The sequence below is a fragment of the Poecilia mexicana genome, unplaced genomic scaffold (assembly GCF_051168715.1).
Source record: "Poecilia mexicana isolate PSO_F unplaced genomic scaffold, ASM5116871v1 scaffold_2, whole genome shotgun sequence".
Taxonomy (NCBI): Eukaryota; Metazoa; Chordata; class Actinopteri; order Cyprinodontiformes; family Poeciliidae; genus Poecilia; species Poecilia mexicana.
The window spans coordinates 11,793,801-11,815,717 of NW_028263371.1; the positions used below are offsets into that span (position 1 = coordinate 11,793,801).

The 21,917-nt window shown below is 41.2% G+C and overlaps 1 protein-coding gene across 1 annotated transcript in view; it reads right to left on the minus strand.

Annotated features, from left to right (window-relative positions):
* The window catches only part of LOC106911123 (protein NLRC3-like), a 52,310-nt gene extending 32,781 nt beyond the window's left edge, over positions 1-19,529 (minus strand). Inside the window, exons 1-10 of the mRNA XM_088010774.1 lie at positions 19,486-19,529; positions 18,468-18,749; positions 17,142-17,280; positions 16,051-16,170; positions 14,781-14,859; positions 14,471-14,675; positions 11,887-13,642; positions 9,927-10,106; positions 8,793-8,966; positions 8,117-8,269 (exon numbers count right to left, since the gene is read on the minus strand). Of these exons, the coding sequence (XP_087866900.1) occupies positions 8,117-8,269; positions 8,793-8,966; positions 9,927-10,106; positions 11,887-13,642; positions 14,471-14,675; positions 14,781-14,859; positions 16,051-16,170; positions 17,142-17,280; positions 18,468-18,749; positions 19,486-19,513 (3,116 nt within the window). The 5' untranslated portion in view covers positions 19,514-19,529. The remainder of the gene's footprint in view (positions 1-8,116; positions 8,270-8,792; positions 8,967-9,926; positions 10,107-11,886; positions 13,643-14,470; positions 14,676-14,780; positions 14,860-16,050; positions 16,171-17,141; positions 17,281-18,467; positions 18,750-19,485) is intronic.
* Between the last annotated feature and the right edge of the window lie 2,388 nt (positions 19,530-21,917).

Here is a 21,917-nt window from a genome sequence, read left to right on the forward strand (position 1 = left end):
CAGCAAACCTCTTGTGGATGCAAAGGCGAGATTCTCCCACTCAAAAGAGTTGAAGTGGAGAATACCACAACAAGGTATTTTTAATTGCTGGCCTACTGAAAAGATCTCCAGTTCATAGGACTCCCTAGGAGTCAACGAACCTGGACTAAATTTAAATAAATAAAAATTTTCGAAGCTAAAAATTGATCAATGACAAACAATTGTTGGAATTTTGGAGAGTAGTGAAGAAAGAAAAACGGGAATAATAAAGGCTAAAAAGGAGGATGAGCTGAGATGTGCTAAATTATGGTTAAAAGCAGCCATAGACCGGAAAGAACAAATTAAAACGGTTAAAGACAAAAAATTCGTAGAAGCAAAAAACCTATTTGTTAGACCGAAAGATAATAAAATCATTCTAAGCACACGGAGTGCTGTAACGGTGCAGGGAGTGGAAGCTCCTGCAGCTGCTCCTCCCCCCGTCGCTGCATCAGCTCCGTCTGCCCCAGTCCCAGCAGCACGACTGTACCCCTCATTAGAGGAAGGTACACAAAACTTATATGCTTTCGCACCCTGGACCTTGAAAGAGGCCAGAAAGGCTGTCTCTCTGATGATTTTAAGACAATGAAACCCGTTGTGTGAGAGAGTTAGAACAAATTTTCGTAAAAAGGCAAATTATAGTCATCTGTCAGGGATTAAACAAAAAGTTGAAGAGGACGTAGACGATTTTCGTCTGCGGTTTGAGAAGGAGTTCAAAGTTCACAGTGGGATCACTTATGATGAAGGACTAGAAAGCGTATATCAACAACAACTAAAAAAAAACGCTTTAATGTCTAGTTTCCGCCCTGAAATTGAGGGCGGGATTAAAAAACACCTGGTTGAATATGATGCTGCCTCAGTTCCACAGCTGATGACGTGGGCACGTCATGCAGAAAAAGTAGTCAAAAAACCAAAAAACAGGATCAGATGTTTTTCATCTGGAGGATTTTGGAGAAGTAGACACCTCTGTCTTTTTCCGCGGCTCCTCAAGAGGCCGGGGGAGAAACAGAGGCAAAGGAGGTCACATTAAGCAGTGACCCCTAAGTCATAAACCAAAGGACAACGATGTCTGTTGGACTTGTGGCAACACTGGCCACTGGTCAAGAAACTGCCCTTCAAAGAATGCTGCATGGGGCAACAAGAGGGATGGTGGAGTGAGGGGACCACAAACAGGAGAAATACACAGCATGATCAGACTCTACCACACCCCAAAAAGACAAACCACCAGACTAAATTGATGAAATGGTGGACATAAGTTCAGCTTGTTACACGTTAAGTAAAAATAAATAAATAAAAGAAATTGAATTCCTGTACAAAACCAATGCATGCAAAATAATATTTAATGTTACTAAAAATTAGGTTTAAGCCTCACAAGTTAGAAATAATTACTTTTAGGAAACACTGGTGTTTGTTTGTTTTGTTTGTTTGTTTGTTTGTTTTGTTGTTTTTTTTATCATTCCTACACTTTCAAAGAAAAATCAGTTGAGAGACGTCTCACTGAAATAAAAACATGGGAACAACTTCCTTGTATGCTAAAAGTGGAATTATGACTTTCCTGAAGGAGGAGAAGCTGAAAAATAAAATTAAATAATAAAATTCTCCCCAGAGAACAGTGTTTAATATATTGTGTCGTAATCAGATTCTAACACCAACTTGGTGAAATGATCCTTTGGCTGTATAACTGGAGGGGTCAGAGGTCAGAGTAAGGTACCGACCTGGATATTATTCCAGCCTCTTGACTCTCTTAGGCCTTTTTGAGAGGAGGGCTGCCCGCTGACCTCACAGTCTGCAGCACTAAGATCGAAAAATTTAGAGAAATCCATTGTTCTCTGGTGAGATGTGACTCAGATGAAGTTAACATAAACTTACATTCTACATTTTAAAGGTTAATATTGTACAGGTTAAAAGAGACTACAACTTTTAACATGTTTCATGTTTATATATGTTTGAATAAGGAAAGGATTTATGAGTTCTTAAAAAGTTGGGTAATAAGTGGCTAAAAACTATACGATCACAAGAGAAAAGTTATATGGAAATGTTTGTAAAAAGAAAAAAGACACAGAAAGCCAAACAAACCCTAATGGACTCTTATTTGCTTCTTTCCTTTTCCTCTGTCTGAGCCTTGCTGCGGTGAGTCTGACCTCCGACCTCAACTCAAACCTGTCCTGCCAGATCAGATGATGTCCCTCCTTCATCACCAGCCAATGACAATTGATAAAGAAGCGAAAAAGGACACAATGATTTCTGCCACCTGAAGGCGCCAAGATGTCCGCTGATCCTGATTCCTGGACATCTGGGAACTGCCATGCAGCAAACTACTGTATGGAGTCCTGCTGGACATTTGGACTGGAACTAAATTCATTGGTGGACAACCTGGACATTCACTAAGGGACGATCTGGACAACTTATCCAACACCAGAGCCAGTTGGACTGACAGGGAGCTAGAGGAGAGGCGGGGGGAGGACCAGCTGCAGCGACGCCAACAGCAGGAGGGGGAAGCGAGAAGTGAGACAGTGGAGAAATGCGAGATAAGTTATACACACACCACTGTGATAAAGAATGTGCTCACTAATCCTGTTTGCATATAGGAACAATCTACCCAGAAAGGAACATTTTAAAGGTTTTTAGGTACAATGTTAGATACAATCGTTCATTTTGTACCCATTAACTCAGTCCTTAACAGAAGGACCAGTGATCCTCTTAGGGCCCACGGGCCATAGGTTGGGAAACTATGAACAAGAAAAATTATAATCATTAAAAGTTAAACAAAAAAAAAACTGATAGAGCTATGCAACTAAATTACCTCAATTAAAAAAAAATGTATTAGAGATTCTAAGCTAATAATGATTTTCAAATGTTTTATTTACTAGTTTGGAACTAAATTAAACATCTCTACGTGTTGAAAAAAAATTGATATTGCAGTGTTGAAATATTATGAAATATTTTGTTGAATTTAACTGAAAAATTTAATTTAGAGTTTAACAAAGAAAAACCACAATATAACCCTGCACTTACAATACGTGTCTGCTAAAATATCTTCTATAAACCTATGAGTTCACCTGCATTAACTACTAATCCTCCCAAAGACTTTATTAGAAGCTTAAGTGATTGTGACACATGGGCAATGCCATGTGTAAAAAGGGGGGAAACGGGAAAATGGTGAGGTAATACTATAACTACATACTATATAACTACTAAATTCTTACATAAAATTTTTTTTTGTTATGAACTTTTGAGTTAACAAATACTGTTAGATGATGATTGATGCTTTTTCTAAATGGGTTGAAATAGTTCCATCAAAGCATGCAGATGCTTTGATGGTAGCTACGGCTATCTGCAAAACTATATCCCAACACACGGTATTCCACAGAATGTTTAGATTTAGTGAAGCTCTATATGAGGATCACCCCGACAGCTGATGGTCTAACACCTTCTGAAATAATTCATGGGAGAGCTTACAGATTGCCTCTGTTTGCTCCAGAATACAAAAAGCTGATGAAGAACAGACATTAGCAGATTATATGATCAGGACTCTTAAACTGAAGGAAGTGTCCAGAGCAAAGTTACTGCCTTATGATTCTCTTCCTGTACAGGAGGCCGCTCCAATCGAGCAAGGTGACTGGGTCTACATAAAGGTCATCAAACGAAAGAACTGGGCGAGTCCACGGTGGGAAGGACCGTTCCAGGTGCTGATGACCACACCAACAGCTGTAAATATTGCTGAAAGACCCAGCTGGATACATCTCAGTCACTGTAAGCTGCAGAGAGTGTTAAACCCCTAAAGTCGGAGTAGAGAGGAAGGAGAGCTTCTTCTGAGAGCTTCCGGGGTACAAAGGGGAGTTACTTTATAGTAGTAGCTCGTCTCAAACCCGGTGAAGAAACGCTAAGATTCTCACTCCTTTAGTTTGGGGGTTCTGACATCTCTGTACGCCGAGCAGCAATGGGGACTCCATATGCCAGATGGATCTTCTACTGCGCTGTGACTGCAGCATGTCTGATGTTTGGAGGAGGAAGCGAGCCTGAGTTCCACCCGCATGACAGCACCGATCTGTGTGGAAGCTGATGAACAGGACTGCTCACGAGGAGAACAAGGTGAACTGCTATGTGTGTGCGCAGCTACCAATCGCCACACACAACTCAGGTCTGCACCCAGAGAGCATCACTGATGACAAACAGATGTGTCTCTATGGCCTGAGCACACAACCACGACTCAGCGTCCCCGTGAAAAGAAGAAAATGCAAACGGTGCAAAAAGGATTGTTCTGTTCTACTTCGGACAGGAGATGCCACAAAAGGACTTTTTGGATCTATGAACTGTTCATACACCTACTGCGACAGACACCGGATTACATCAACTACATTGCCTGCAGGGGTCAAAGGACAACTCCACACTGCATAGTCTGGAAGGACAACCCAGACTGTGACAACCTGCTTCAGGACAGGAGTTTCAACATCACGCATAAGACAAAAAGGAGACAAGAGACAACACTGTGCAGCGCCATAGTGCCAGGAGATTATGGCTCACGGATGTTGGCAGATTGGTACTTCATATGCGGAAATGTAGCGTACATGTTCTTGCCTAAAAATTGGGGAGGACTGTGTGCTGTGGTGCCTCTAATCAACCCGATTGCGTTCATCAAGAAAGCACAAAATGATCTACACACCCGCTCCAAACGAACAGTTATGCCAGAGGTCAAACGATGGGGAGGCCTCACAACACATACTGGAGTTCCATGGGAATTCAGGATTTGGAACGGCGGAGAAAAATTCATGCAAAGTCTTTTTCCGTGGGTTGATCTAGGAGAGATTCGGGACCACGTTGAGATCAACAGATATGAATTAATGCGACTCATCAACAGTACACAGCCAATGGCACCAAGAAAGAACTGACTGAACTGAGGAACATGGTTATGCAAAACCGTGTTTTCCTGGACTTCCTCACAGCCTCTCAGGGAGGGGTCTGCAACGACTGCACTTTTGTGCCTGATGAAACAGGAACTGGAAGAACTTAAACATTACATAGAAAGTGGAACACAAGGATCATCTCATTTTGATTTTCTTTCTTGGCTCACTTCCAGACCATGGTAGAATTGTTTTGATTTTGAAACCTGCATTTTTGCCTGTTCATAGGTTGCATTTTTCCATGCCTTCGAAGCATGATGTTTAAAACAATTAACACAACTGTTATCAACTATCAGCTGGCAAAGGCATCTTATGAGACAACTGAAGATGACTTGTTTCGAGTTCTGATGATTTTCTGAACAATGATGAAGTTCTGTAATCAATAAACAGATGAATTCATTTACTGAATGACTCCTACAACAAGCGGTTGTAGAGATGAGTAACCTGCATTTGATTTTTTGTTTCTTTTATTTTTCATTTATTTCATTATATTACATTTATTCATTGTGTATTTTCTGTGTTTAGATTAGAAAAAAAAAAACTTTTGCATTTATTGGTTCTTTTCTTTTCTTTTCTTTTCTATGCTTGGCTTTTGCATAAAGTTTATACACATAGTAAAATGATAAAAAGGGGGGAAATGATAGAGATTTTTTGGTATTATCATTTTGTTCATATTCAGTCTAATGTTAAGACTTTTAGTCTAAAGTGTTCTCTTCCTTATGTGTGTATAAACTGACCTGGAGGTTACGACTGACTGTTTCATCTACATGTGAGACAGTTAACTCTGTGTTTCCCAGACCTTAATTCTTATCAACCAGAATACCTCCTAACTGCCTATGAGCAGTCGTATTTTGTCTCTTGTTTATCCTCCCTCTTTGTTGACAGTTTGACCTAGAGCTGAACTGGGCTCAGACAGTAGATCAGATATCACACCTGGAACTGAGTTACTGGTTTGTTTAGGTTAAATGTTTTACGACCTCTGTTGTTTTCCTGACTGCCCCCTGTGACTGTTTTTCTTTGACAATAAAAGAAGGAGCTCACGTGAAAGCAGATCAGAACTCTCTGTGAACGGCTGATGAAGTCGTTGGCAGAAAATTCTCCTTTTGCAAAAGCTTTGTCTATAAAATTCATATACGTTGTCTGTGGTCTTTTATATAGGTTCGAGAAAAATACCCAACAAGAAGTAACAGGTAGAATACCTAACCTTTCAGCATTATTTGGAGAAGATTAGCTAAAGGTTTCAGCTAATATTTAAATAAAAAGTTGACGGTATTTAGAAAACCTGAGCTAAAAGTTTTAGCTAACAATTTAAATAATAATGTGACGGTATTTAGAGAACATTAGCTAAAGGTTTCAGCTAACGTTTAAATAACAATTTGACATTATTTATATAACCTTAGGTACAAGTTTTAGCTAACAATTTAAATAATTTGATGTTAGCTAAAGGTTTTAAAATGGTTGATGCAACATGTTCTGTAAAAATAAATTGCCTCAATATTTATTAACTGAGACTTAATGACTTTATTGCATTAATGTCTTCCAATCATGAATCTCAGCAGTTCATGGAAAAGGTTCACCACAAAATCAGTTCAAAAGCTCAGATCAACTGAACAGGATGTTTCTGTTGTTACTAAATAAACCTAAATTATTTAGTAAACCTAAATAAACAAAGTCAAAATGAAAACTTAAATATATTTTCAATTCTTTGTTGATCCTAATACAAAAAGCTAGACAGCATGAAGAATTAAAATAAAAGGTGCAGTTATCATATTTGTACAAAGAGCGTTATTAAAATATTTATGAACCAAATAACCCATATTAGGTTAGAAGAAATATAAAAACATAAACCAATCAGCACATTATCCCAGTGATTCTCTGAGGTCTGAATAAATCAGTGAATCTCAGTAAAGAGCCTGATGTGACGCATCGAGTCCTAAAGTTCTCTAGAAAACTCAAAACATGAAACATGGAGTTAAAAAAGTAAAAACCAAAACAGACTGAGGAAAATTAAAGCTGAGGATCAATGAATATGATGCAAAACTTCATTATTTAAAGATTTTTAGAATGACTATAACAAAATAACAATATATACAGAATATTAAAATAATGTCCAGATAAATGCTGGATGTTCCTGAAAACTGCTCTAAGATCAGAGTTCCTGTGGGACATCCAGTTCTAAACTGGTTCAACTGGTTTCTGTGATGGAAGCTGAAGTTTCTCTGCAGTTTCCAGTAAAGCATCTTTTTATCTGTGGAGCTTTGAGGAACATTTTCCTGTCAACAGAAGAAGAAGCAGCAGAGAAAAGAGGTTTGAAGTGTCTTTATGATTCAAAGCTGAACTGAAATGATTCCCATGTTTCCATCTCAGACCATTTCTGGTTCCAGGATGAAAATGAATCAGAGAGAAAAAAGATCAACTTTCCAGTTGAATCCAGTTCAGATCAAAACTCCATGAAGCCTCTAAATGGAGCCCAGTTTGAATCGGATCTTTATTGATCCAAAGAGACAAACAACATCAGACACTGAATGACAGACATGAGAAAAAAAACAGGAGGAAAATCTTGGAGGTCAGAGGTCATCATCAGGATCCAGTCAGAGTCTCTTTAGACTCAAACTGCTGCAGCTTCAACCTCTGAGGATCAGCAGGACACAGAGACCGTTCTCTACTTTATAGAGGTCTGAACCTGCAGAGAGAAGAAGGAAGGAGAGATCAGATCAGTGAGTGTTTCCAGCCTCTCCAGCAGCAGTCAGTGACGCAGCACATCCAGTAGATGGTTTCCAGGCTGCAGTCAGACTGATCTCAGAGCTGTGACCAAGATGAACCTGATCACTTGTTTCCTGTTGAACTGAGAGAACAAGCAGATCTGAGATCAGATCTGCTGCTGCCACAGTTTGATGAATGAGGACCACTGTCTCTAGACATGTTGGACGGCTGGACGCTGGAGTCCAGCTGGACGTCCTGGAGACATGGACACAGCAACAACACTCATCTTCACACCAACACAAACACAGGAACACAGCAAGCTGCTGCTCCTCTGATTGGCTGATTGCTGTCTCTGTGTCCAATCAGGAAGCCTGAACCATTCTCCTCCCACTGAGAAGCTGCAGCTTTACTGGGAACACTGGAGCTTTGCTTTGATGCTAACTGGGTTTAGCTCAACATGCTGACAGCAGCTGGACTCACTACAAACATTTACTTACAGTAAAGTCTTTACAAAACACTTCAGCTGCTGAACATCTGAATCCTTCAGGTTGTTTCCTTCCAGGTCCAGTTCTGTCAGATGGAGGCTGTTGGACTTCAGAGCTGAGGCCAGAAAATCACAGCTGATCTTTGACAATCTGCAGCTCATCAACCTGAATAAAGAATAAAAGATGAGCTGAAGCCAACAGGATGCAGGTGAACCAGTCCAACAGAACCAGTTAAAGATTCTCATGAATATTAAAGCCAACAAGCTGCTGCTTCAATAAAGACCTGCTGACTTCAGAACCAGAACCAGAACCTGGTACTGGGTCATGTTGTGTTGGAGGATTTTAGTCAGTAAAATCATTCCAGGTTCTGATCAAAGTGTTGAAGCATCAATCATTGATTATTGATTTGTTCCTGTCAGATTCCAGGAATTCACTTTTCTAGACTGGGTTGAATGACCTTTGACCTGCTTGACATGAGGGGGATTTCTACACACTGGGGGTCCGAATGCTGTCCTGTTCTGACCTCAGGTCAGCAGGTCCAACTCAGTTACACAGAGGGACTAAATTAAACTCTGGATCCAGGAACAAACTCAGAGAATATTTATTAGAACAGAAGATATGAACTTTGATTTATGATCAATTATATATAATTAATCACTGAAATATTGATAATTATATAATTACAAACCTCAATGTTTCCAGTCTGCAGCCTTTAGTCTGTAGAAAACCACAGAGCTCCTTCAGTCCAGAACCTTCCAGGTTGGTTCTGTACAGGTCCAGTTCTGTCAGATGGGTCGGGTTGGACTTCAGAGCTGAGAACAGAGACGTCCAGCTGGTCTCTGACAAACTGCAGTCCAACAATCTGAATAAAGAATAAAAGATGAGCTGAAGCCAACAGGATGAAGTTAAAACTGAAATATGAACAAATAAATAATAAAATGTAGAAAATTAATTTCCCTGAATGTAAAAGAAGCATGATGAACTGATTCTAACATCTGATCCAGTCAAACTGGTTTAAAGAGTCCAAACCAGCAGAACCAGAACATTTGATCAACAAAGAAACTCAAAGTTTTCTATGAGCAGCAGCCTGGATGAGGTGAGCTATTTCTGCTGGTTCCTGATCATCAGCTGGAGACCCGACTTGGTAACCGGATCAGAACCACTCAGTTTATTCATGAATGGCCTTGGGTTCTTCTTAAAGCTGCTGAAAGCCAATGGAGGCCATTATTTCCTAAGGAGACGTGACCTGATGAAGCTTCATCACAGAGACGAGGCTCCAACCGACTGACAGCTGTCAGACTGAAGAGGACGGTTCCTCTCTGACCCGGCCCAACAGAACCACAGCTTCAGGACAAAGTGAGGAACCTGCTGCTGCTGCAAACCTCACTGTCATTCAGTTAATCTAGATTTGCTTTTCTACAATCAGTCACTTCTTAGATGTTTCATTAATGATGATTTGAACTGGTCAGTGTTTGTGGCTCGACTGGAGGAAAACATTTCATTCTGGATGTAAAGATGAGAATCAGAAATAAAACAATCTGAATCTTTACCAACCAAACTGAAACATCTCCATCGTTAATGAACTTCATTTGAATTATTTTACTCATTTTGTTCATCAGTCAGAAACATTTTAAAAACTGAAAAACAAAGTTCAATGATCTCAAAGTCTGAAATAAGAAAATCATTTATTTATAAGGTAAAATTGTTTGAAATTTGAATCTGACATTTAAAAATAATGTTTTTAAATATTACAACTAAATTATTAATTAAACTAAGGATTAAGGTATCAATGAATGATTTTATATAAATAGAGAAAACAAACCTCAGAATCTTCACTTTACTGACTGAACTCTGCAGGATCTCAGACACATTCTTCATATCAGAGTCTCCAGCTCCATATATGATGATCTCACTTATTTCCAGTTCAGTCAGATCTGGGTTGGACTTCAGAGCTGAAGCCAAAACTTCACAATTAGCCTTTTGGATCCTACAGCCACCAAGTCTGAGATGAGAGAAGAAATAAATTCAGTTCTAATGAAATCAATCTGGATCATAAACAGATAAAATATGATAACAGTGATGTCATCATCATGATGTCATCATCTGATCAACATGTGATCTTCAGTTTACTGAGTTTGAGCCGACAGAGAGTCTGTGCAGCTCCTGACTAAAGTCGAGGTTCTGGTTCTGGTTCTGGTCCAGGCTTCATGTCCTCAGACCTTCAGCTCAGTCAGATGTTGAAGATCTTCTATCATCTGTGAAGGAAAGTTCAGTTTCTCTGCAGCATCAGAGCCTCAAAGGAGCTGCAGCAGCTGATGAAGAGGCTGACTGAGCTGAATGAAGGAAACTACTGGAGATGATGGAGAGGAGGAGGAACTGCTCACAGCTCTGACAAGTCACACTGACTTGGACTAGACCGTTTGGCTCCTTGAGATCTTCCACCAAGCAGGAAGTGAGTTATAAATGAAGTGAGCAGAGCAGGAAGTCCAGCCTGCTGTGGACCTCTGGCATCTCTGGGTTTGTTTAGCCCATATCTGCTGCTGCAGCATCTAGAATCCTCCTCATCATTAATAATAGTAGTATATTCTATAGAAACGTGGCTCCCAGCAGCAGATTATTAAATGCTGCCACAGAGGAAACTGGGAGCAGACCAGACACATGATGCTCCCAGTTGTGTCTCCGTTCATCTGCTGGATTTGATGCTGTAACAAAGTAGAAAGTGGACAGTCGTCAACCTGCTTCAGCTAAAAGCTGCAGATTGTTCTGGTCGTCCTGCAGAGCAGCAGCAGAACCGGTCCTGCTGCTCCTTCAGGTCTGGACCGTCCTCTGTTGGTCTGAGAGGAACTGGGACAAACTGGTTGGAAGAGGGACACGTGTCTCTGCAGTGGTCTGTCCATCGTCTCAGAGGAACAAAGGTTTGGATGTCAGAAGAAATTGTTGCTAAACTCCTAAAGAGCTGAAGAGCAAAACCCCTGGAGGAGACGGAGCGTTTGGGTCCAGCAGCATCTTCATGGTGAAGCAGTGAAAGTTCTCCAGAACTAAAGAGGCTGGGATGTCTAAAGAGCTGAAGCTCATGTCTCTGCAGGTCTTCATGGAGGACAGCTAACAGCTTCAACAAAGGCTGCAGATGAAGAGTTGATGAGGAAAATGGTTCCAGCTCTGGAAGCAGAGTTCTCAGAGCTTTGGGAGGATCTGACAGAAACTAGGACTTTTTCTGGAACCAGACAACAATCACCACATTTTGGTCTCAGTTACAAACTCAGAGGAAACTAGTGGAGGAGGAAGAGGAGAGGATGATGACGGGATGAAGAAGATCAACACTGTTCACAAAGTTTATAATTAATGCAACGGTTTATTTTAATGGTTCAACTTTCCATCAAACCTAAACAATTATTTTATAAAAACAGTCAAAGATCCTAAAAGGTGAATTATGGAGCAGCAGCTCAATGAGTGAAGAGAGTTTAAAGTTTAAAAAGTCTCACTGGCTGATTGGATCTGAGAGGAAATAGACATTTTCTAGAGTTCAGGGTTTTCTATTCATTTCAACCTGAAAACTGATAAAAAGTTAAATATTTTTAAAAGATCAAAATGTGTAAAAACCAGAAGCTGCAGCTGTCCTGGATGAACTGAATGTTTAGATGTTTGAATGGCTGAAATCATCCAGAGGATGAAGGAAGTAGTTAAAGGCCAAAAACATCCAGAATCAACTTGAAGAAAGAAGAAGAAACAGGAGGACAATAGTGCTGAATCAGCATTCACACAATGAAAACATCTGGACTCACCGAGCCTTTCTGCAGTTCCTCACAGCTGGAACCAGTCTCCGTCGTCCATCTGATGATGTGTTGTACTTCTCCAGGTCCAACTCATCCAGAACCTCTGACATCTGCAGCATGAAGGCCAGAGCTGAACAGTCAGTCACTGAGAGCTGCTTCCCTGAATCCAGCAGCCGTTGGATCTCCTGATAAAATGAGACGTCGTTCATCTCCACCAGACAGTAGAAGATGTTGATGCTTCTGGCAGGAGAGATTCTATCAGTGTTCATCTCCTTCAGGTTGGTGATGATTCCCTGGATGGTTTCTGGACGGTTCTCTGTCTGACCCAGCAGATCCTCTAAGAGTCTCTGGTTGGACTCCACAGTGAGACCATGAAGGAAGCGGACAAACAGGTCCAGGTGGCCATTTTCACTGCTGAGGGAATTATACATGACTTTCTTCATGAACTCATCTAGAGATGTTTCATTGTATTTTTCTCCCAGGAACGTCTTGATGACCTCTGACCTCCTGCTGGTGAAGCAGTGGAGCATGTAGACGGCAGCCAGAAACTCCTGGATGCTCAGATGAACAAAGGAGTAGACGGAGATGTTGCGCGTTCCTCTCTCCGTTTTAAACATCTCAGTGAAAACTCCTGAGAACAACGCAGCATCTTTGATGTTGATGCCACATTTATCAAGATCTTTGTCATAGAAGACCAGGTTTCCCTCCAGCAGCTGATCTAGAGCCAGTCTTCCTAGAGACTCAATCAGCTTCCTGTTCTCTGGACTCCAGATAGTTTTTGTCTTTCGTCGTCCATCAAACTTTTCCTTCTTGATTTTGAGCTGAACCAGCAGGAACTCTATGTACATCTCAGTCAGGGTCTTGGGCAGCTCTTCTTCCTCTCTGGTCTTCATCACATCCTCCAGAACTTTAGCAGTGATCCAGCAGAAAACTGGGATGTGACACATGATGTGGAGACTTTTTGATTTCTGGATGTGGGAGATGATCCTGCTGGCCTTCTCTTCATCACCTCTGAATCTCTTCCTGAAGTACTCCTCCTTCTGGGGGTCAGTGAACCCTCTGACCTCTGTTACCATGCCAACGCACTCAGCAGGGATCTGATTGGCTGCTGCAGGTCGTGTGGTTATCCAGAGGAGAGCAGAGGGAAGCAGTTTCCCCCTGATGAGGTTTGTCAGCAGAACATCCACTGAGCTGGACTCTGTAGCATCAGTCAGGATCAGATTATCATCAAAGTCCAGAAGAAGTCGACTCTCATCCAGACCGTCAAAGATGAACAGAACCTGGAACTTTTTAAAGCTGCGGATTCCTGCGTCTTTAATATCTTCAAAGAAGTGATGAATCAGTTCCACCAAGCTGAACTTTTCTTCTTTCAGTACATTCAGCTCTCTGAAAGTCAATGGAAATATGAACTGGATGTTCTGGTTGGTTCTGCCCTCAGCCCAGTCCAGAGTGAACTTCTGTGTTAACAGTGTTTTCCCAATGCCAGCCACTCCCATGGTCATCACTGTTCTGATTGGTTGATCACTTCCAGGTATAAAGATGTCTTCTCTCCTGATTGTTTCTTGTCTCCTGGATGCTGTTTCAATCCGTCTGACCTCATGTTCCTGGTTGACCTCTCTAGTTAACCCCTCTGTGATGTGGAGCTCTGTGTAGATCTGGTTCAGAAAGGTTTGATTTCCAGGTTCAGCGACGCCTTCAGAGAGACTCTGGAACTTCTTCTTCAAGTTTAACTTGAGTTTCCGTTGACATTTTCCAGCTCGAGTCCCTGCATGGAGACAACACACTGTAAGGTCTGGACAGGCCACTGCAGCTGGGGAGAGTGACCAATGAAAACAACAAACTGGGACACAATATTACGCAGCACTGGGTCAAGCCAGGGAACTGTTCTCTCCACTGTCCTGTTTACTCTTTACAAACCAACTTCCAGTAGAAATCCAGGTTCTGCCCTAAGCAGAAGGATTCAGAGACACTTTGATAGTTGGTTGTTTAGGGATAAACAGGAAAAACTGTAGAAAAACCTTGGCAAGAACTTTTTGAACTTGATCTGCATCAAATGCCTGCAGCTCAGTTCAACAAGGAGACCTTCTAGCCACCTCTTCTGTCTGGATGCATGTAGATGGACGGTAGACAGTCGGAGAGTTCATGTCATGCAGATCAGCAGCAGTTTATCATTTACTGGCCCTCAATGTTGGCGCTGCTGCATCACAGGGTGAATTTGGTAGCTGTCTGTGTGTTTCTGAAGGTTCTTCATCTGCAGCTGAATGGAACATTTTTATGTACTGGGTGCAGGAATTAAAACTAAAATGGGTTTTTATCTTGTGCATTGCTGCCATGTTTGTTTTTTACAGTATTTTACGGTAAATATAAAATTCCCAAAGTTTATATTTCATGAGCAGCACATCAGTCACCACAGGTGATGTTTAAATAAAAAAGCTGCTGAATCCAGAACGTCATTGAGCTCATGTGACTGTTTGATTAAGATTTTCTGTGTTTGTTCGTTTCTCTTGTTTGATTTCAGTTGAATTCATTTTCTCATGTAATCATGTTTTAATTATTCAACATAACAGCAGAATTGTTGTAGAAATCCTCTTACTGCTCTGCAGACGGTCAGCCAGCTCCTCCTGCTTCATCTTCCTCAGGAAGTTCAGGGTGATCTTCATCACCGCCTCTCTGCTGCTCCTCCTCTGCTCCTCATCCTCACTCTGATCCTCTGAGCATTCTGGGTCATCTGGACTCAGAACCTTTTGGATCTTCTTCAGCTCGTTCTTCACGAATGTGACAATGTTTTCCTCCAGCAGCTGGAACAGAATGAGAAGATATCAGACTAGATCTGAACATCAGGTCCATGTTGGACAGACTGACAGTCCTCTGGTCTACAGACTGAACAGAACCGATGTACAGACCATAAATATGGAGTCCAGCTGTGTTTGGTGCTGCTGGACAGACGGATCAGTGGGAACCTCTGAGCTCTGCAGATCCTCTCTGTGGAGGAACCAGGACAAATGAACCAGAATCTGTCTGTCCACACAGAGACAACATTATAGCTGCATGGCCAGTTCTAGTTCTATTTTCTATGTTACATTTTAATACCTTATGTATATGTGGCTCAGATTTGTATAGATAATCTATTCCAGAGTAGCTTTTGTGTGGATCTGAGTAAAATGTGTCGTCTCTCTTCTTGGGGTTGATATTTCTCCAAGCATCAATCAGACCAGCTCTTTATAATATTATTTAGCATTCTGGATGTCGTTGTCTGTGGCCCATAATCAGAAGAGTATCTAACTAATATATTATTTTAAACCGTATTAAAGTCTCCCCCATCAGTTTCATTCCTTTTCCATCATCAGTTATTATTCTGACTGTTTGTTTCAGGAAACTGTCCTTCTCCTCATATACATTTTTTACTGAAATTGTCATTTCTCCGATTCGTCCTACAATCATTACATATCTTCCTTCTTTATCCTTTTCCTCTTTTTCAACTTCAAACAAAATCCCTATTTTGAGTCAAATTGCTGCCCCTCCCTTTTCCAAATGAAACAGAAAATGTCTGACCTGCCCTCTCCCTTCTCATTTTCTGTGTTGGTTCTCCATCAGGTGTGTCTCCTGTAATAAAGCTGCTGTGCATCACCTGAGCCAATGCTGGGTAACCAACCACAGCCAACATTCAGTGAATCTTTAAGATCATTCATCCTGCCTGATGTCTCACTGAGCACTGAAGCAAAGAGACAGTAGAAAACAGGAGCAGGAAGAAAGACTTTTGAAGCTTTGAGTTTAAAAACCTTCTGCTTTAGTCTGTCTGTTATTACTGTTTGAAAGAAATGTGTTTTTATCTTCATTTAGGTTCAAATCAGCTTAAGATGCAAAACTGCATGATCACAATCCAAGTAGATAAATGTTATGTTGTTGGTTAAATCTTGGATTTAACAAGAAAATAAAAAGTTTATGAAGAAACTTTTTCATTTCAAGGTTTTAGGGTTGAGTTTTGTTGTGGAGTTGGACAAAGTTTATCCCATCAATCAATCACTAGTCATCAATGTTAATAAATATCATGGAGCAGAAAATGGACGCATAATAAAGCCTCCTTTACTTTCTGCCTGTCTCCTCGTGTATCCATGCCGAGAACCAGTCCTGCTCTGCAGAGTCACATGAACCAGTTAGAAACTGGTTTCTTACTCTGGTTCTGATGGTCCAGGTTCAGTTCTGAAGACTGGAGGTTTTCCTTTGGACCGGTCACTCCTCATGGAGGGACAGCTGGATCCTGGAGGTTCTGCTTTCCGTTTAAGGTTTTGACGTCTGAAACACAAACATGTTGTTATTCAGATCAATCAGTGAGAAACTGAGATAAAAACCAGAGAAGAAGCTCTGAACACAAACTGCTGCAGGTCTGAAGCTCCAGAGTGAAACATTCAGACTGATCTGTTGGTCAAACTCAACGTTTTCTCCAGAACTGGTTCTACTGGTCTGGGTCACATGGGTCAAAGCAGAACCTGCAGGACAACAGGCTCATGTCCCAGTTTGATGGAGATGATCAGATCGTATTTCTAGGGATTAGTCCACCAAGTACTTCTATGGTGTCCACTATTAGAACTCCAAAGCCCAGAATGCACTGCACAACGTCTCACTGCTGCCATCTAGTGGTAGAAGGTGGAGAACAGAAGATCTGGTCCCTGATATCAGAACTAAAGCTGTTCATCTGGTCTGAAGAGTCGATGTGGGTCATTAAAGACCAGAACCCAAGAACCGAGCAGGAAGCAGAACCTCAGAACCAGGAGACCCGCCCAGTCCTCTACAGCTGCTCTGACCTTTGACCTTTCTGTTTGGAGCTGCTTGGTTCAGTGGGCGTGGCCAGGTCATCAGCCTACCTGGGTCAACTGGACCCAGTGTTCCCAGTAAATAAACTGGACCCAGTGTTCCCAGTTAATAAACTGGACCCAGTGTTCCCAGTTAATAAACTGGACCCAGTGTTCCCAGTTAATAAACTGGACCCAGTGTTCCCAGTTAATAAACTGGACCCAGTGTTCCCAGTATATAATCTGAGTCGTTGCTCCTCACATTCTTAGTTGTTTTGTTTTCATGCAACATTTTTATCATCGATTCATTCAGACTCTGATTCACTGACCAACATCCTTCATGTTTATTTAGCTTTAAGTTAATTTAAAATCTAAATTTTTACTTTTTATTTAAGCATTGAGACCAACCAGTTGATATCATTTATATTTTATCTCTATAGATTCACATGAACCAGATAGAAACTGGTTTCTTACTTTCTGTCTGATGGTCCAGGTTCAGTACTGAAGAATGGAGGTTCACCTCTGGACCGGTCACTCCTCACAGACGGACTGATGGGTCCTGGAGGTTCTGCTCTGTTCTTCTTCAGATCCAGATCTTCCATCTTCTGGACTTCTGCAGAGAGAAACCAGAACCAGTCAGTCCAGTGATCCAGGTCCAGTAAGTGTCCTGTGAAGCAGGAAGCTGGTTCCCATCATGAGTCCAGATGTTTCCAGCAGTAACATCTGGTTTGAATCGACTCCTTCACTCCTTCATGACCTTTGATCTCTGCTGGCTCGTCTCCTCACAAACATCTGGAGAACTTCTGAGTTCAGGAAGGAAATTAGAGCCAAAACTGAGTTTGAAACATTTTCAGGTCTAAACTGGAATCATGTTTGTGTTTTTACTTTGTTTCCTTCACAGTGAATAAAATATAAACTAGACCTGTTGGTCTCTGTTCTCTGGGTTCTGACCCGCTCAGCTCTCTGCTTATAGAACCTCCAGCTGTGATGCTCAGACACACAAATAAATGATGGTCAGGCTCTTTGTGGGGACTTTCCATTGACTTCCATTCATTTCTACTGCCTCACCCTTATCCCATATTACATTCCTGAACATTTTTAATTTGCCCTCATGCCTCCAAATATCGCTCTATTGGTACAAAATCTGATCATGACGTCGCACCGAGTGTCAGCTTCCATAAAAACCTGTCAAAATTGCTCTGGGGCTGATGGTTTTCTGTTTTCAGGTTCTCAGCCATTCATTTTCACACTTCTGTCAAAGTTTCAGAGCTCAACACACCATATCTATCTCATCAATGCTATTACTGTGAGTGAGGTACAGATATGATTCGCGGTATTATTGAAGAAGACAAACAACCCTCTCGTACGGTTCAAACGGTTTTTGGATCAGTCTTACGGATCCTGAAGTGGAAGCAGTGGTTTGGACTGCTTTTTCAAAATCAGAGACCAGATCAGTAAGACGGGATCTGAACAACAACAGTTCCATCAGGATGAAGCAGTTTATTGTGAGGCTGTAAATCTGTTCAGTTTTTATCTGGGAACTGAACTTTAATGCAGTTCTAGTTGAGAGGGAGGGGTCATGACCCCACCAGGAAATCCAGATTTGTTCTGTGAAGGAGACATGCAAAGAGGAACCAGAATTAGAAAAACGACAGAGAATTTAAGACGTTTCTAAAAGTCACATCTGAAGTGTTGGTCCTTCTGAGAGCAACTGGAGGAAAACAGATTTAATGATCATTTAGAGTTGAATCACAGACAGTAGAGGCTGTAAAAGCAGATTTAATGAACTGTGTGTCTCACCTTTAACAGGAGACAAAGAGGACAAACCCAGCTGGTTGGACAGAGTGGGATCTCTGTGGTGAAGACGTCTGACCATCAATCTGCAGGCTCTCTGTCCTTTCATCCTCACAGCATCCATGGTGTTACGAGCCTTGTCTACTGTGGTTGGGTTCCCTTGAAGTATCGCCCCCTTCTCCAAGCGAGTAAGGACGCCATCTTTCTCCAGGTCATCGAGGAGCCGACGAAGGATTTCCTCAGAAACTCTCTCCACAAACTCACTGCGAACCTTGAAAAGTATTTTCTCTGCAGGCAGAAATCAGAAGTATAATTAATTCAAACCAACGTCTGAGAGAAAAACGTGATGAAGATCAACTATTCATGTTGCTCCATCCAGAGATTCAGAGTCTGTTGATCAGCTCCTCAGGTCTAAACCTGCTGTTGTGTTTCTGCCTCATATCTGAGTGACGACCACCGATTCTGTCTACATGAGACCAAATGAAGCTTCTGGTTCATCACTTTCCTTCCTCACTGCAGGAAGAACAATAAAAGAAACACATTCTAAATATGGAGCTGCACTATTCTAGGAAAACAGGAAATTATGATAGTATTGGTGAATATTGTGATGAAATTATTGACTGATTAACATTTTCATCACTTTTTTTTCTTCATCTCCATCTCTAAGCTTTAGCATCTCTGTCACCAAGTGTTGGAATAAAAGACACAGCAAGTCTGAGATAATAAATTAGTAATAAATGATGTGATTACTGGATAAATGAATTAGTGTATATAGTAAATATTCCTGAAGTATCAGAGCTGCTGGCCTGATCTTCACTTCAGTTCCTTTTAGTTTCCATCTGAGTTCAGTTTTTACCTCCAGGTTTCACAGAAACTCACAATGTTTCCACCAGAGCTTCACTGAACAGGAAGCATGAAAACAATAAAGACACTGAGGCTGAGCTTCATCACATGGCAGCAACAAGGGCTGTGATTGGTCAGTTTGTTCCTTTAAGATTCTTCATTTCTGCTTCTGATCACTTACCGAAATCCACTTCCTGCTGCTGCGCCATCTTTTACCTGGAAAACATGAAGATTCATCATGTTTGAGGCTTCATTTCATAAATAATCTACTTTGCTCTTATGAAGTTGGAATTTAAACTAAAAATACCAGATTAATACACACTCTGCAACAGAACAGAATATTTATGTAAACTATGCCATAATAAAATAAAAACGCCATAATATAAAAATATTATGACTTCATGAGGGCGAAGTTAAGAACAGTTTTCTGTTCTCCTCAGTCTGCCGACTACAAACTCTCCCTCAGAGACCCACAGCTGAGCAGTGGAGGAGTGTGAAGCTCAGCAGCTCCATGCTAACAGATCAGACAGTGGAGATGCTGCTGGATCTCAGCTCAGCTGGAGAGCGCCTCCTGGTGGCCGTGCACCAGCATGACATCACACCCTCCTTCAAACAGCTGGGATTGACCTTGATGATGACCTCAGCTGGCAAACAGCAAACTTTCTCTGCAGACTCTGGAGGTTTGGTGTTTGTTCTGATGTTAGGAGGATTTTTACAGCAGAGCGTTACATGCTGCTTTGGTAGCTTGACTGTAAAATCACATTTTAACAGATTGAAAGTGTAAGTGAAAGTGTGCAGGACAGAAGGAGGAACCTTCAGGTGCGACGACCGGGAGAGGTCTGTGGAAGCTCAACCACTCCCTGCTGGAGGACCAGGCTCTGGTCAGCCGGTACCGGGAGTGGCAGACCCTCCAAGACCTGCACGAAACACGAGCACAGAGGTGGGAGATGGTGAAAGGTAGGACCCAGACTTTCTTCAGACAAGCAGAAGAAATAAAAAGAAGAAGGAACAGAGACGCATGATGGGGCTGCAGAAACGTTTACAGAGATTTTAAACCAACAGGGAATGAATTTAATAAAGAAATAAGAGAAGTAAAGAAAGAAATGAGAATTTTGGCAAGCGAGTTATTTTAAGAAGTAGAGAGAGAGAAATAGAAAGGAGGAAAATGTACGAGATACTTTTTGAAGAAAATAATAAATAATCTGAGTTTTATGTCTGAACTAAAGTCAGAAAATGGAAACAGTGTCAAACATAGAAAAGAAAAAAAGTGATTGAAAAGTTCTATGACGAACTACATACAGGAAATCCAGTCAACGAAGAAAATATAAACCAAACTTTGGATTTTCTTGAAAAAAGTTTAAAAGAAACTAGTTTTCTAGAGCAGGATTTTACTCTTTTAGAGCTTTTTAAATCACTGAAGAGTTTTAAAAGAGGAAAATCTCCTGGCTCAGACGGACTCCCTTTAGAATTTTATTTAACATTTTGGGACATTTTAGCGCCTGATTTAATTGTTGTTTTTACTGATTTTAATAAACTCGACACACTTCCAGATAGTTTTAGAAGAGGAATAGTTACACTTTTATATAAGGACAAAGACAAAAGAGATCTAAAAAACTGGCGACCCTTTTAAACGTTGTAAACTTTTTAGTAAACTTTTAGCAGCCAGGATGCGCCGAGTGTTGGGATCTAATCCACCCGGATCAGGCCTGCGCGGTGCCGGGCAGGAGGATCACGGACAGCCTCACTGATCCGAGACTCCATCTGTTCTACGAGAGACAGAAACATTCAGCTGATGGTCCTAAATCTAGACTTTCAGAAAGCTTTCGATCGGGTCTCGCACCAGTACCTCCTCCAGGTACTGCAAAAAATAAAATAAAAAATAAATAAAAAAGGGTTTTCCTGGGAGGTTCATAGCCTGGGTGGGACTGCTGTACCGAGACATCTCCAGCAGATTCATGGTTAACGGGTTTCTGACAAAAGCAGTGAAAGTGACCTGCGGTGTCCATCAGGGTTGTCCGTTATCTGCCTTCTCTACTTGACCTGCATCGAGCCGCTGGCGCAGATCTGGAGAAAAGACCCACAGATCTCAGGTGTAACTATACCGGGGAGTGGAGGGCAGGCGGCGACATGTCTTCTATATATGGATGATTTTAGCATTTTATGTACACATCTTTTATCAGTAGACAGATATTTTCATAATTAACAGACTGGTTCGGTGAAGCATCAGGCTCAAAAATAAATAAAGAAAAAACAAAACCACAATTTTACGGACCGTGGAAAAATAGTGAAAAAAATAGGACTTCAGTTTCAGGTAACTCAAGAAGAGCAAAACATATTGGGGGTTAAATTTGATAAAAATGGAGAAGGAAAAACAAACTGGACAGAAATAACATGAAGAGTTAAAGACTAGGATTTAGGACAATGAGAAACCAAACAATAGAGGGAAAGATTTTAATAATCAAAGCAGTGATTTTACCAGCGTCTTTACTAACCAGTTCTGTTTTCATTCCCCTAGGAGAGAGATTTTAGAGCTGCAACGGGACATTTTTTATTCCATCTGGGACTCCAAATGGGAGAGATTGAAACGAGACATTATGACCAAACCCAAAGAGA